Source organism: Microchirus variegatus, assembly GCF_963457635.1.
Source record: "Microchirus variegatus genome assembly, chromosome: 20".
Lineage (NCBI taxonomy): Eukaryota > Metazoa > Chordata > Actinopteri > Pleuronectiformes > Soleidae > Microchirus > Microchirus variegatus.
The window spans coordinates 11,672,318-11,687,084 of NC_139821.1; the positions used below are offsets into that span (position 1 = coordinate 11,672,318).

General features: G+C 41.7%; 2 protein-coding genes across 2 annotated transcripts in view; both read right to left on the reverse strand.

Annotated features, from left to right (window-relative positions):
• cdkn1d (cyclin-dependent kinase inhibitor 1D) overlaps positions 1-14,767 on the reverse strand; it is a 297,559-nt gene that overhangs the window by 265,570 nt on the left and 17,222 nt on the right. The gene's annotated exons all lie outside the window — the stretch shown is intronic.
• Positions 1,449-14,171, reverse strand: LOC310941994 (DENN domain-containing protein 2A-like; the record flags this gene model as incomplete). The annotated part of the gene is made up of 20 exons (XM_083907263.1): positions 1,449-1,557; positions 1,642-1,728; positions 1,822-2,094; positions 2,581-2,683; positions 2,770-2,811; positions 2,896-3,073; positions 5,873-6,021; positions 6,112-6,252; positions 7,017-7,094; positions 7,427-7,496; positions 7,765-7,874; positions 8,080-8,291; positions 8,402-8,452; positions 8,527-8,620; positions 9,326-9,541; positions 9,635-9,729; positions 9,889-9,980; positions 10,672-11,693; positions 12,268-12,343; positions 14,131-14,171. The coding sequence occupies 20 exons, from the start codon at positions 14,169-14,171 to the stop codon at positions 1,526-1,528; spliced, it is 3,162 nt and encodes a 1,053-aa protein (XP_083763389.1). The 3' UTR covers positions 1,449-1,525.

Below are 14,767 nucleotides of genomic sequence, written 5' to 3' on the forward strand. Positions count from 1 at the left end.
TTTCCTGGTGTCTTAAAGGTGCCTTATGTAAGAATGTGGCCAAAAAACGGTTACTACAGTCAAAATACAGAGATCTTTCAGGTTTCGTTTTCTGACGTGACCGTGGTTGCTCGGCAGCCGAGACTCTATTGACTGCAATGATTGGTAGACGGCGGTAGGTGGCGCCACATGCCAAAACATGATTTCAAATTTCAATTTGCAGTCTGCAAAATATTTTTTTTAATGCAAATATTTTGTCTGTACTGTTGTTGTTGGTGAGTTCAGTTTGTTATATGAACATTATTGCTGAGTCTCTGTGACATTTTATGGCCAGTTGCTTTAGATGTATTACATAATGCACCTTTAAGTATTGTACCATTGTGGTAATAGTTGCACACTTTGGTGTGTGTATATATATAACGTTTCTGTATTTCATTTTTATTTGATTGATCTGACTGTGCACACCGCTCCTCAGACAAAACACTGTCTGTGCTCTGCTCTGCACCTGTGTTATGTTTTCATGCCGACACAGATGCGCTCTCCTTTTTTTTCGCGCGGGCGAGGGAAGTGCTTTGTTTCCATGACTCAGTAACTAAAATAGCGAAGCTGCCACCGACTCTGAAGTGAGGCTCTTTGTAGAGTAGAATGGCCAAATAACTTCAAACACAAGCGGGGAATGGTTTCGAAAATAGTTCTGCGTGCAGATTATCCACTCACATGAATGTTGAGTGAACACAATTTCCATTTGCTCTGTATTTCCTAGTGTGTAACTAAACTCTTTGTCAAACTATTATGGGATACACTGTGTATTTTTCCACAGTGTCACAAATCATCACTTACGAGCCACAAACTTGGAGGATGATTGATTAACAGATTGACGGCAGCGACACAATAACATCCGAAATGTGATCGACTTAAAAAAAGCAAGGATTGAGGCCTGAGTTGACAGGAATCACCACCACCACACACCACACCGACATTAAAAATAAACTCCAATCTTTTTAACATCAAACAGTCACATTTTAATAACTTGTCATTATAAACGCATTTACAATCATTTCACCATTTTGACTAAAGGGGAAAAACTGAAGCATTAAGGATCGAGGGCTGTCACTAAGATCATTTAGCCAGAGAAAATATACTACTGCCCCCTGGTGGAGTCAGAAAACAGTGTTTCTTCAAACCTTCAAGTCAAATCATAGTGAATAGAAATTGAACCTTGTTTCATTTCTATAAGATGTACCTTCTCATTAATTGAATCAATTAAATCATGCAGGTCATGACACACTACGTTATTACGTTGATATTTGTACACACACATGTTCATGATTATTTGAAGAATAGCAAAGAAAACAGGAAAGAAATACAGCAGCGTTTTCCCTTGGTAGAGATTAAATTTAATTCACTACAGTCAATATGTGTTTATCATGAGTTTTAGATAAAAAAACCCACCCACTCACTGGCACAGAAGGGGATGAGGAGTGTACCGGAACTGAAACTCATTTCAGTGGTCATATTTCCTTGTGTTTCTCGTTCCAGTGTTGCATTATTTCTTGGAAAGGAATTTCATTTTATTTCCTGAAACGATAGAAACAACAACAACTTTAATGTGAGGGTTTGGTTGTTTCTCGTATGAGCAGGTTCAGACTGAGTCATCGTTACCTAAGCCTTTGAGAAACCTGTTAACCCTTCGGTGTTCGTTTTCATGCATGGAGTCCAGATAATCCTGCACCCTGACTTCAAACAGTCCTGAGGAAAAAAAAAAAAAAGAGAAGGAATCGTGAACCATTCCATCACCTCCGAGCATCCGACCTTCTCGCTAACTTGCTGCGCCTGTGAAACCTTTCAGAGCCTGTTGGTGGAGCTCCCTCTCCTGAATGAACCAGCCAAACATCTGGGTCTCCATGAAGACCTCCACGAAGCGACGCACCGTCTTGGAGGGGAACGCTTTGCGGAAACCCTCCCGCTGGAAGGAGCAGAGGCCTGGGGACGAAGACGAGGACGAGGAGTAGCCGTCTTCTCGCTCCCCGACGATGAAGAACGGATAGTGGCCCACCAGTTCCACGAAGAAGCGGACAAAGGCCTCGGACACAATGGTGCTTAGATGCACAGAGTCTGAAACAAGGAAGTTAGAACATATCATATACTACCGTTCAAAAGTTTGGGGTCACTTAGAAATTTCCTTATTTTTGAAGGAAAAGCACTTTTTTTTTCAATGAATATAACATTAAATGAATCAGAAATACACTCTATACATTGTTAATGTGGTAAAACGACTATTCTAGCTGCAAATGTCTGGTTTTTAATGGAATAAAAACCATTGGGCCCATAGAGGCCCATTTCCAGCAACCATCTCTCCAGTGTTCTAATGGTACACTGTGTTTGCTAATCACGTTAGAAGGCTATTGGATGATTAGAAAACCCTTGTGCAGGTTTCTATTCCTTTTGCAACTCTTTTGATGAATAAAAGTGTGACTTTTAATGGAAAACACAACAAATGTGTATAGGTGACCCCAAACTTTTGAACGGTAGTGTATTCAGCAAGTTGGGGGTCACAGAGGTGGTAAATTAAGAAACTGTGACACAAATATCCATCGTTACCACTGTCTCCTCCTCTCTCATTAGCAAGCTCTTTCCGCCTCTCGAGAACATTCTCCAGGGCTGACTGAAGCTTAGAGGGCAGGATGGAGTCCTCGTCATCCAACTAAAAAAAGACAAGAACCACATTTGATATTCCCATGTAGATTTGTGTTGTCCGAAATGATTAGAAATCCGCATCCAGAAACTTACCTGTCTGAGAAATCGACTGTTTCCAAGATCCACGACCAGAACCTGCAGAAGAAGAACACACAATCGGTAAATAATGTCATGTTTTCACGTCAAATAACATAATAAGTGCCTTAAAGCCTCTCTGACCTCCTCCAGGGGCAGTTCAGTGAGCTGGGGCAAGGAGCTGGACAACAGGCCCACGATGAACGGCGTCGGAGTGCAGACGATGTCGAGCATGGCCGAGGGCAGCACAGGGATGTAAGTGTGCTGCCATACAAAGGGGTACAGCAGTGCCACCACTGCATGACAACACTGGGAGAGTGTACTGCAAACAGGAGGAGAAAGAGGGGGAAGAATGAGCAATAAAGAAGGCAGATTGTTTTATTTAATACTAATAAAAATAGGTGAAAGATTTAAATGGCATGTTTATATCCCGAATTAATGTTTGGCATTATTTTAAAGGCCTTTTCCTGCATCAGGGATGATGATGAGGACAGGTGAATAGTGAGGACAGGTGAGTGATGAGGACATGTGAATGACGAGGGCAAGTGAATGATGAGGACAGGTGAATGATGATGACAGGTAAATAATGAGAACAGGTGAATGTTATGAGGACAGGTGAATGATGAGGACAGGTGAATGATATGAGGACAGGTGAATGATGAGGACAGGTGAATGATAAGGACAGGTGAATTGTGAGGACAGGTGAATAATGAGGACAGGTGAATGACGAGGACAGGTGAATGATGATGACTGGTAAATGATGAGGACAGTTGAATGCTATGAGGACAGGTGAATGATATGAGGACAGGTGAATGATGAGGACAGGTGAGTGATGAGGACAGGTGGGTGATGAGGACAGGTGAATGATGAGGGCAAGTGAATGACGATGACAGGTAAATAATGAGGACAGGTGAATGATGAGGACAGGTGAATGATGATGACAGGTGAATGGCGAGGACAGGTGAATGACGATGGACAGGTGAATGGTGAGGACAGGTGAATATTATGAGGACAGGTGAATCATGAGGACGGGTGAATAATGAGGACAGGTGAATGTTGAGGACAGGTGAATTGCCCCGAACTAAAGTCCCCTGATTGAGTGAGAAAGTTAAAGCATTTGTGACCTTTGACCCTTTTGACTGATACATTATGTGTTTACATATTTTATTTTGTCAGCACTTTAATTTGTAAAGGTTTGCCTTTCATTAAAAACAATTATTGTCAGATTTGTGTTTTTGCACGACACAAGAAAGAACCCCAACATTGTTTAGACCAGTATTTGTTGAGGTGAACTGTGGGCCACACCTCCAGCCTGAGAGCACCAGCTGAGAGTGATCTGCTCATCACCTTGGTCTTGGACTCACACACTCACATTCAGCCGTGGGAGTAAACAGTTGAGAAGTGAATGAGAGCTAACATGGACTGAAGATCCAAAACTACTTTGTGCAGAATAAAGCTTTTTCAAACAAGGAAGAAGCAGCCGGTGAGCTTTTGCCTACTTTCTGGGGTATAACTGGGTTTTGTTGTTGTTGTTGTTGCTGCTCTTAGTACGCCATTTTAAGTCACGTTAATGAGCTGCAACTAAAATGTGATGCATTTAAAAGCATGTGAGTTAAACACAATGTGGTGCATTTGAACGACTTGCCTTAAAAACAATTGTGTAGTTCAATTAAATTAAATCAAATTAAATTACGGAAGAGTATTAGGGCCACATGTAATAGAGAAAAAATTATTCTGATTAAATTCATATTTAAAAAGATTAAAGTCAAAGTTCTGAGATATTAAAGTCAGATTTTTTTTTATATACATTTGGCCCTAACACTCTTCCATATTAAATAATTACACTTTACTTTAAAGATGTATTTACTGTTTAAATGCTTTGAAACCATCTGCTTACATGATGCGTTTTTGGTAATTTAACAAGTAAAATTGTATGAAAATAGTGGTACTTTTACTCAAGTAGAATATATCAGTACTCTTTCCAACTCTGGGAAATTCCTAATTCTTGCCACATGAGGGCGGTATAGTCTAAAACACAGTTGATGACTCCCTAAAGTAACATTTCCCATAGAGGGGGGAAAAGAAGGCTACATAGTTTCATTTCATGTACGTCACTTGTCTTTGCATTCCTGTTCTCTACTAATGTGATGTGACCACGCTCTCTGACTCCCACTGGCTTTTCCCTCTGTAGAACAAACAAACTCCAGCACAACAACAACCAGCAGCAACAGCAGCAGCCTGGCCTCAAAATATCTCTGCGGCATGTTCTCTGACTAAAACTAGGGCTGCCTTTTTAAATGTATTAAGACCACCCATACTCTTTATAACTTCCAAATGAAAACATCCTCGGTGCTTTCACCTAATGTCTCCTGTCTCCATATTTACACAAGATAAGATAGTGCTTTATTAGTCCTGAAGAGGGGACATTTACATTGCCACAGTAGCAAAGATGGTAAAGATAATAACTGATGATGAATTTCCACATGTGAAAGTCCAATATAAAACAACCGCTATATAGAGTTAAAGGGGAGGCTCTAGCAGGCACATAGCCGTCATATATAACATGTACTGGACTGATAAATCCTCTGAGGCTAGACGTTTGTGTAGAACTCTGTGCTGCACTGTGGAGCCAAGAATAGAACTTTTCGCAGACTTTCAATTTTCGGATACCGTTGCCCTCACCAGCACTCTCGCATGTTTTACGGACAAAGCGGAGCTCCACGAGACAACAATTCCAAGAATTTAGCGCATTGTGACTGTGACCCAATGAGCGCGGAAGTCAACATTGTGTGTTTTATCTCCTGTACATAGACTGAGGAGGACCACAAAAACATGAGTGAGTCATCTTTTTTCACACTTTGCCGACTGATAGGGCCTCCAGAGTCCCAAATATAAGGATTTAAATGATTTAAATGTTGATTTTGCATAAAATGTTTCCTTTAAAATAGAATGCACGTTATAGAGAGTTGGCATAATTTATACAGTATGGGCTTTTGAGGATTTTTACAGTAAAAACAAGGGTTGAACATGATATACGTTCAACATGATATATTGCAACCTCATGTATAAAAAGAGCAATAGCAACACACAGATTTTAAAGCAATGTGCAAATGTGACGGACCTGAGATTGTCAGCAGTGAAGATGACCCTTCGCTCCAGCAGCAAAGAGCCAAACACCCGCAGGAGAAGCCGCAGACTCAAACAAGAGAAGAGGCATTCGAAATCGACATGCTCCAGGCGAGAATCAGAGGGTCGGCACAGCTCCATCACCTGGAAAATATCAGGGATTTTTAAAGAAATGCGCAAATTATTTTAATATTTGAGCAGCCAGAATACTGTGGCGGTAACGGTGTCACTCACCTCGGTGCCCGAGCCAGGGAGGAAAGTTTTAATGGTTATGGTTCTGCCCGGAGCTGGAAACTGGGCCTCCATGATGGCTCTCATGAAGGGCTGCACCAAGGCTGGAGACAGAGCCCTGCGCCTTCCTACCTCATCCAGCACCTGCAGTACAGCGTGCACACATAATGCACAAAATCATTCATTATTTATTGACATATTTCAACAAATTCCATGGGGGGGGGGAGAGTATACACAAAGATAGTCATGTGTCTACATTACATTTCGTGTCCATATATGGATTGATGGACAGGAAGTTGTGGATGTCCAAGGAATCAAAACAGAGATTGAGACTCAAGGTAAAGATAAAAGAGGCAAACATTAAACCTAAAATCAAAACAAGACTATAAAATGTAGATACATTCAGAAATAATACAATATTCCTTCTTTATTTGTTAGAGGCCAAAATATTTGCATTAAAAAAAATCTTTTGCAAACTGCAAATCATGTTTATATTTTGAAATCATGTTTTGACATGTGGCGCCACCTGCCCGGTGGCGCCATACTCTACATACATACTGACATTGCAGTCAGTAGAGTCTCAGCTGCCGAGCAACCACGGGTTGCCAGTTACGTCAGAAAACAAAGCCGAAAAGACCTCGGTATTTTGAATTTGAATGTAGTAACTGTTTTTGGCCACATTCTTACATATGGCACCTTTAAATTAAAGACCCCCATTATCTTAGTACTGTTTTTTTGTTTTTTTGACAGTGTGAACCAAATCTCTTATAGGTATAGACATGAAACTGTCATTTAACCAGGAGGACAAGCTGATTTTCACTCTTTGAATACTTGAAACTAACTATTATGGCTTTTGGAGATGTATTATTATTATTATTATTACATGGGAATAAGTGGAAGTGATTTACCTTGGAGAACAGATTGAAACAGCCAAGATGGCTGACGATACAATAGACTTCTGGTAGACGTTTGCCTTTTCCACTTGGCTGAAAAAGATTGTCATATATGACATATAAGTTCTTCAGATTCAGGCACATTGAAAACACAACAGGAGTACTGAAACACATTTGCAGAAATGCATACATTATGTGCAAACAGACACATAAACACAGTGTACACACACACACACACACACACACACACACACACACTTTCCCAGACTCACACACTTCCTCCCAGACTCTGAGATGCACCGTTTTCCCACAAGCACATCGACTATTTTGGCAAGCTTATTTATTCAGCCGTCATCGTGGTATTTAGCCACTTCCTGTCCACCAGTGGCGCTCTTATTTATTCTTTTTTTTTTGTTTCTATTTACCAGTAAACGGCGGCAGTATCCAAATCTCCTGCTCCCGTCCACTCCGGTCAACACAAAGGAGAACATCTCGCTGTGAGGTGATGCAACACAATACACGGACAAGTGTGATGAATGCATTGAAATCAAAATGAATGAAAAAGTGTACAGGCAATGCTGACTTTTCCATATGTCAGCCATGTGAGATAAGATAAGGTGTCCTTTACAGTGCGGACAGTTAAGAAGCAGCGTCTCTAGTGTCTCTAGTCTCTGGGGAGTATTTAAGGCAGCTTTGAGCGGCTGAAAAAGCTAAAAGTTTTGTGGAATCTCACGAACGCTGCGTTTTAACTTTGCACTCTTACCTCGGGTAACTCTCCACTGACTCCCAGTCTTTAGCGTCGGGGAAACAAAACTGAGGAATGATCCTCAGCTGATCCTCCGTCTCCCTCATGAACATGAAGCCTCGCTCCAACTGTAAACATCACAAGAGGTCAAAGAGGTCATGCGTTTTTCATTTATCTTATTATGGACTTTTAATGACGGTACATTTTTGTATCAGAAGAAGAAGAAATACAAGAAAGAAAGTCATAACCTTCATAACCAAACATTGATTATGTTTCACACTGGATCTTAACAGTTAGAATAATACATAGATCTATGAGTTTTGTGCTCCGGACCTTAGGTGGGAACTGCTGCGTGACCGTCGGCACATAGTGGGTTCCGGTCTTCGACTTCTGCAGCGACACGACCAGGAAATATTCAAAGAGCTTGCGCTGATGGAGCTCCTTATCCAGAGAGCTCTTTGTGATGTTGCTGCCATTGTAGTGGACCTGCGACTGGCCGGGCTGGCTCAGTATGGACTTCACTGAGACAAGGCGCTGGCGGTGAGCTGAGAGACAGGAAGGAGCGTATGGTGCAGTTTAATACTGTGTTTTAATATGAATCGGGAAAGAGAGATGAAGATTTGTGATGGAGGTTAAGAGGTGGTGTATAGACTACCTTTGGCTCTTTCTTCTATTTCACTCTCAGAGTCACTGTTGTCGTCTGTTACTGTAAGGATGAGTTGCATTTCTTAAGACAAACACTTTGGAAAATACGTTGCATACGTTGCAGACATGAATCACCTCTTCCTGAGCTTGTCTCGGCGTAATGGTAGATCCTTCGTATGTATTTTTTTCTGATTCGAGCTTCAAAGATGCTATTGATCCTCAGAACAACCTGATGGTTGGAAAAACAAGGAAATAAGAACAAAACGGAGCAGAATCTGTTGATTTTTGTTGTTGCTGATGACTCTTTGTGAGCAGAAATCATGTACACTTATTTGTATGATGTGTCTCGCATCCGAAAATGGACCCCATGAAGCAATACTGAGGGAGCCATTCAAGTGTATACAGCAGTTTCGTTGCGTTTTTGAGGTTTTTTGAGCAATAGAATTAACTTCTGAAACTTTTCGTGGTCATTTTTTTGCAGTTATATTACAATCATACAGTCGGGCCCCAGTTGGTGTAGTAGTTAGCGCTCATGCCTTTGCAGCAAGAAGACCCAGGTTCCTGGGTTTGAGACCCAGTTGGAACAAGGGCCTTTCTGCGTGGAGTTTGTGTGCGTGGGTTTTCTCCAGGTTCTCTGGCTTCCTCCCACAGTCTAAAAACATGCAATATGGGGATTAGGGGAATTTAGGTGTGAGAGTGAATGGTTGTTTGTCTCTATGTGTGGCCCTGCGATGGACTATGTCCACTGAGATAGGCACAGCACCCCCCGCCAACCTCCAGTGTGGGATAAATCGGTAGGTAATGGATGGATGGATGCAATCGTACAGTCGTCTCGTTTTATTCATCTAAAAACTACGATAGTGAGAGTCGCGAGGAGCTGATAGCATTGAGTTCATAAAAAATCACAAGACAAGACGTTATGTTTTTGACAGACCGTTGGAATTCTGCGGTAGCTGCGGCTGTAGGGATCCCCGGGCAGCCAGGAGGTGTTTTCAGGACAGGTGGGGGTTGGTGTGGAGGGAGGGCTGAGCTGGGGTGGAGATGAAACCCCTCCACTGCTGACACTGTGGGCCTGCGGGCTGGTTCTCCGCAGGTCCAGCAGCTTAAAGCTCCTGCCTGAATTCTGCCTGAAGAAGCCTGGCCTTGAAACCTGGGAACAGGAAAAAAAAAATACATTATTTTTTTTGTGTAATGCAATAACCTCTAAATCAGAAGTGTAATGTTTAGTTACTACTGCAGGGACCTTTGTCGTGTCAGCGCCAGGAGAGGGGGGCAAAGACTGCTGCGAGCACTGACTCTCCAGTTCTATATCCTCATAGGGGTTCTCTTTGGGTGAATCTATATGAGAAGTAAAATGGAAATAGTTGTGATTATTAAAGAATAAACTGTGTATTATTACTGTAATAATAATATATTTGGTTTCAGCCACACACAAAAAAAACTCCTAAGAAACATGATTATAAAAGGGAAATCTGTGACGGATAAGACGTGTCTGACCCAGGATGTCTTCATAATGATGTTCCTGAGACGGTGCACGGGAGGCGAGCGGGACAGCTGTCTCTGCGAGGTCTTCAAACTCAAATGACTTCCTGTCAACAGAACAGTAAAAATCAAAAAGGATGATTTCCTGTTTTATTAACAGCAAAAACAGTTTAAAAAGTGGATAATGAATAATGGATTTAACAGTGTTACTACATCAGTGAGGAATTCACTTGTCTTGACTAGGGCTGCAACTAACTATTCTTTTTAGAATTGATTGATGAATCAGTGTTTTCTTGACAAATCAATGAGCGGTTTGAGCCATAAAAACACTTTTTTTTTTTTTAAGATTAATCAAAAAGATTAATGTCTCATATACCTCAAAATGACTAAATGGTTTTGTCCGTGAAAATATTCGGTTTTAGTAGTTTATCTGTCATATCGTAAAAAAAAATGTTTTTTCTTGTTTTCGGAAAATGCTATTAGGCTAACGATATGGAACAAAGGAAACAGGATGTATGATAGATGGAAATTAATTTGATAATTGCCCTTCCAGTTGTAAAATCACCAATACCAATAGAACTCTGGTTCCTGTTCATGATTTGGCCAGTGTCAACCAGGCTCCTTTCGGACGATACCAGCTGTCAATCACACCGGGGTCCACTCATAATGTGCTTTATCATCTTTTTTTTTCCTCTTAAAAGGGAACATATTTACAAGAGTCAGCCCCTGGTGGCTATTCTAAATTTTGTGACTTCCAGGTTGGCTTCATGGACAAAATCCAATTTTTATGGTCTGTACCTGTTGATGTTGTCTTGGACTCTCTCACTCCGGGGTCTCCTGTAGACACCAGCAGGATGTTTTGAGGGTAATGTGGAGGTGGAGGGCAGAGGAGGAAGGTTCCTCTGTCCTCTGCTTTGCCTCTGATTCTTCCCCACGGGAACAACAGCTGGATGCTGGAAAGTACGTCTGGGTTTGGGCACTGGGTTGATGGGGAGCGACCCCGGCTCTGTGTATATGTGATCCTGCCTCCCTTTTCTGATCGCCGCCTCTGACGCATTTTTCGCTCCCACCTGTTTGTCCTTACACGGCGGGCTGAAGTAATTTCCAAGCTCTGGCAGTGTTTTCCCGTGATTGTCTCCCATAGCTTCCATATTTTTAAAGAGAGTGAAAACTGCTCTCTTCTCCTGGCTGCTGTGATCTACTGCTCTCTTATCACCGCTTTTCTTCAATGTCCCCGTCTCATGCTGCATCGCCACTGTAGGTGAACCCGGCCTCGATTCTCCAAGCTTTTCCACATTCTCTTTCTCTTGATCTTGCTTTTCTTCCTCTTGTTGCTTTTCACGGGATTGACTGATCTTGACTGTTCCTCTTTGCTGTTTTCCACTTTCATCCGGTGAGCAAGGCCTTGAATGAAGTTTTCCAACAGTCTCTTTTCCCAGAATGTCCTTTTCCTTTAGGGCTACTCTCAGCTCATCTGAAGTCTTTCTCGTCTGAGATTCGGTCATTTGTGCACTCTGGCCCGAAGAGCCTGAGATTATGGATGAATGAGTGGGTTCTTTTCCCTCCCACAGAGAAATTTTGTCCTTAATTTTGCCTCCACCGGATCTGTGGAGCTTGTTGTCGACGAGGAGACTGTTCTCGTTGCGGTGCGTCTCAAAGCTTGACCTCCTGTGAGCCATCACGGCTGATTCCTCCCTGGGATTGATCAGGTTCTCCAGCGCGGTGAAGGGAAGTTTTGATGCAACCTCTTGTACTTGCCCAGCGTCCTTGTTATCCACAATAATATGGAAACCACTTTTCCCTCCAGGATAGCCCTTCTTCTTAAGCCTAAAAACCAATAAAAAAATAAAATTTACACAATCATTTGGCATTATTTGGTTAAAAGTAATGAATAAGCAGTAGGAAAAAGTAACTTGTAATATACTATTTTAACTAAAAGTAATGGATGTGTAAAAAGTAACCACACTGACCAATATTATAAGACAAAATACTTTTGTATTATAACTTAATATCCACATTTATACAGGGAAAGACAACATGCGTGCTACTTCCTTGAACTTTCCACTGTTAATGTCAGTTCAGGGACACGTGGTCTTTTTCTGGCGTCAGTGGGAAAATTCATCCGGCGAGAAAATTCCAAAGAACGAGCTTATGACCAAGCACCATCTTCTCATCGACCTTCCTAAATAAACACGCACTTGGACCGAGGCCCATTTCATCAAACATGTTATGTTTTAATAAATAAACAGGAGGAAATGGGAAGCCCTGTATAGTTGAAAGACCTTTTTTCTGACTTTACATTAATGGACGCGAGGAGTAAAGGGCAACCGCCGGCTCGTATTTCTCAGGCTCGGCGGGAATTAGCGAGGTCAGAAAAACAAAAAACTCTGACACAAACCTGTTGACAGTGGAGTAGATGCCGTCTTGGCCGGTTTTCATTCTCCCAGTGGCCTCCATGATCGCCGTACACCTGAAGGAGTGAGGGAGAGAATTTCATTCTTCAGTTTGGATATTAACATTTATACTCACATCCTGTCTGGTTTAGCTCCAGTTTAAATGTAATATCAGGCGTTTCAATAAAAGTGTGTTTTACTGTTTTTGTTTAATTTTGCATACCATAAATAAACCAAATAATGCATAAATAATGTTGTTTTTTTTGGTCATTTAAATACTGAAAACTAAAAACGTTCTCTTTGTTTAAAGCACACAAAGTGGATGTAGTCTTCCGGGTTGCCAGATTTGGACAAACACCAGGGGACGACCCCTGAACCCATGAGAGAACCCTATTTATATTTTTCAAATTTCCCTGAGGAATGAATGGTCTCAGTTGCTCGTTTCATGTTTTCTTCAATAGAACATAATGTGATTCTTTATTTATTTTTATTTTTGTATTATTATTTTTCAATAGACCAAAAAGGGTGGACACCAGTGTTATTGATAGCCGGTATCATCCAATAGGAGACGGGTTCCAAGTGATGCCTCAACAAAACCTGATATTTACAACCTCTCAAGGCCCATCTGCAGTACCTTCTCTGACCACATTTAAGGAGTTACTGCTCTACAGTGTGAATATCTGCAGATTATTTTCACATTACAAAGATTAAGATTCTACGCAGTGTCACCATTCTCTCTCAGCTGGTGATGTAGAGTAAAAAATTCTGGAGCCAGCTGGCGAGACTCAGGCTGAATCATGACTGCTACTCCCACAAGTAGTTTTTCACATTCATTAATGTTACTGATTGAATCACTCTTCTCTCTCCTGTAGTACAGTAGTAGTGTATGACCCTTCTTTACGCTGCTGCTGCTTTCTCAACGCAGGAGAGCGACCTTTGACCCTCACTGCAGCAAAAAAAAAAAAGAAATGCTCTGTCCTCCTCGTAGTAACGGATAGTTTCACATTGCCGAGGCAAATGCTTCAAAGTTCAGTGGCCTCCGAGATAGCGCTCAGTATTTTCCCAGATCTGGAACTGGTGTCATTTGTTTAGCTGACATGTTGTCTTAAGGAAGACTGTGCGCACTGTAGAGGAGCTGATAAGATGAGAAACGACGCATTGGGATGTGCTTAATTACCATTCATTTAAAACCCTCACATTATCATGTTGGTACACTGAGAAAAAAAAAAGTTTTTTGGGTTTAAACCATTCTACTTTTTTTTCCAGACTCTTTTTCAGGAAAATCAATGCTAAAATGACGTGCACCTTCAATAAATGTGACACCACGTCCACCATGTGTCACAGATGAGCTTCTATATCTGCGGTCATGAGAACATCCTTTCTCTATTCACACATTTCCATCACCTACACTTAGAAATAAAAGTAGATCCATATAAGGTTCTTCGGCTTGTCCTTATAGGAGAACCCTTTTTGGCACCAGGTACCGTTTTGGAGGGTTCCACCAAGAACCCTTTTAAAGGCCTTTATTCAGGAAAGGGGTTTTAAAGGGTTCTCTGGATCAAAATGGTTCTTACTGGAACCATTAGTGTTACCAAGAACCCTTGAAAAACTCTTTCTTCAGTAAAGGGTTTTTCAGAAGCAAATGGTTCCAGGTAGAACCTCAGCCCTTGTAGACGGACCCTTTTGGAACACTTATTTCCAAGAGAGTCTGACCATCACATTTCCATACTATGCCTTTAATTGATTCAGAATGAACCACACAAAATATACTTGAGGCAACAACAAGCGAACGGCTATACAGTAAGATCATTGAACTCCCACAATTCTCATCACATTGCGTACATTAGATCTACAGGATTCTTACCTTCTCCTGTTGTACGGTTTCCATGTGTTCATCGGTAACATGGCAGCATGATGCCAAAGATGCTGCAGCTACAGTACCCATGAGAACAGTGTCCGTTGGAGCAAAGTCCAAAAACTCAGTATTGAATGACCATTATATTAAACTGACTGCAGTACTGAGTATTGGTGGCAGTGGAGAGACATAAGAGTCTGACAACAACAAACTACTCCTCTCCCTGCCTCTTCCCCAGTCTTCAACTTTCATTCACTCTCTCTAATTCATGCACCCTGAGAATGACTCCCACTCTCTCTCTCTCTCTCTCTCTCTCTCTCTCTCTCTCTCTCTCTCTCTCTCTCTCTCTCTCTCTCTCTCTCTCTCTCTCTCTCTCTCCCTCCCTCTCCATCTGCTGAGTGACCATACAGAGAGTGAATGAACGACTCTTAACCCAGACTCAAACCAACCGTCACCATCTGAATGGTTTGCATCCTTTACTTTTTTTCTCTTCTTCCTATGAATCTAAAGGTTGTTGAGATGCACTGATGACATCACAGCTGCTTCTGAGCTACAGCTGCTCGCACAGCTCTGACCCTCTAACGTGCAGTCGCTCTTAAAGCACACACATGTTGCCCCACGGTGTGTAAGTAAGTGTATTTAATGC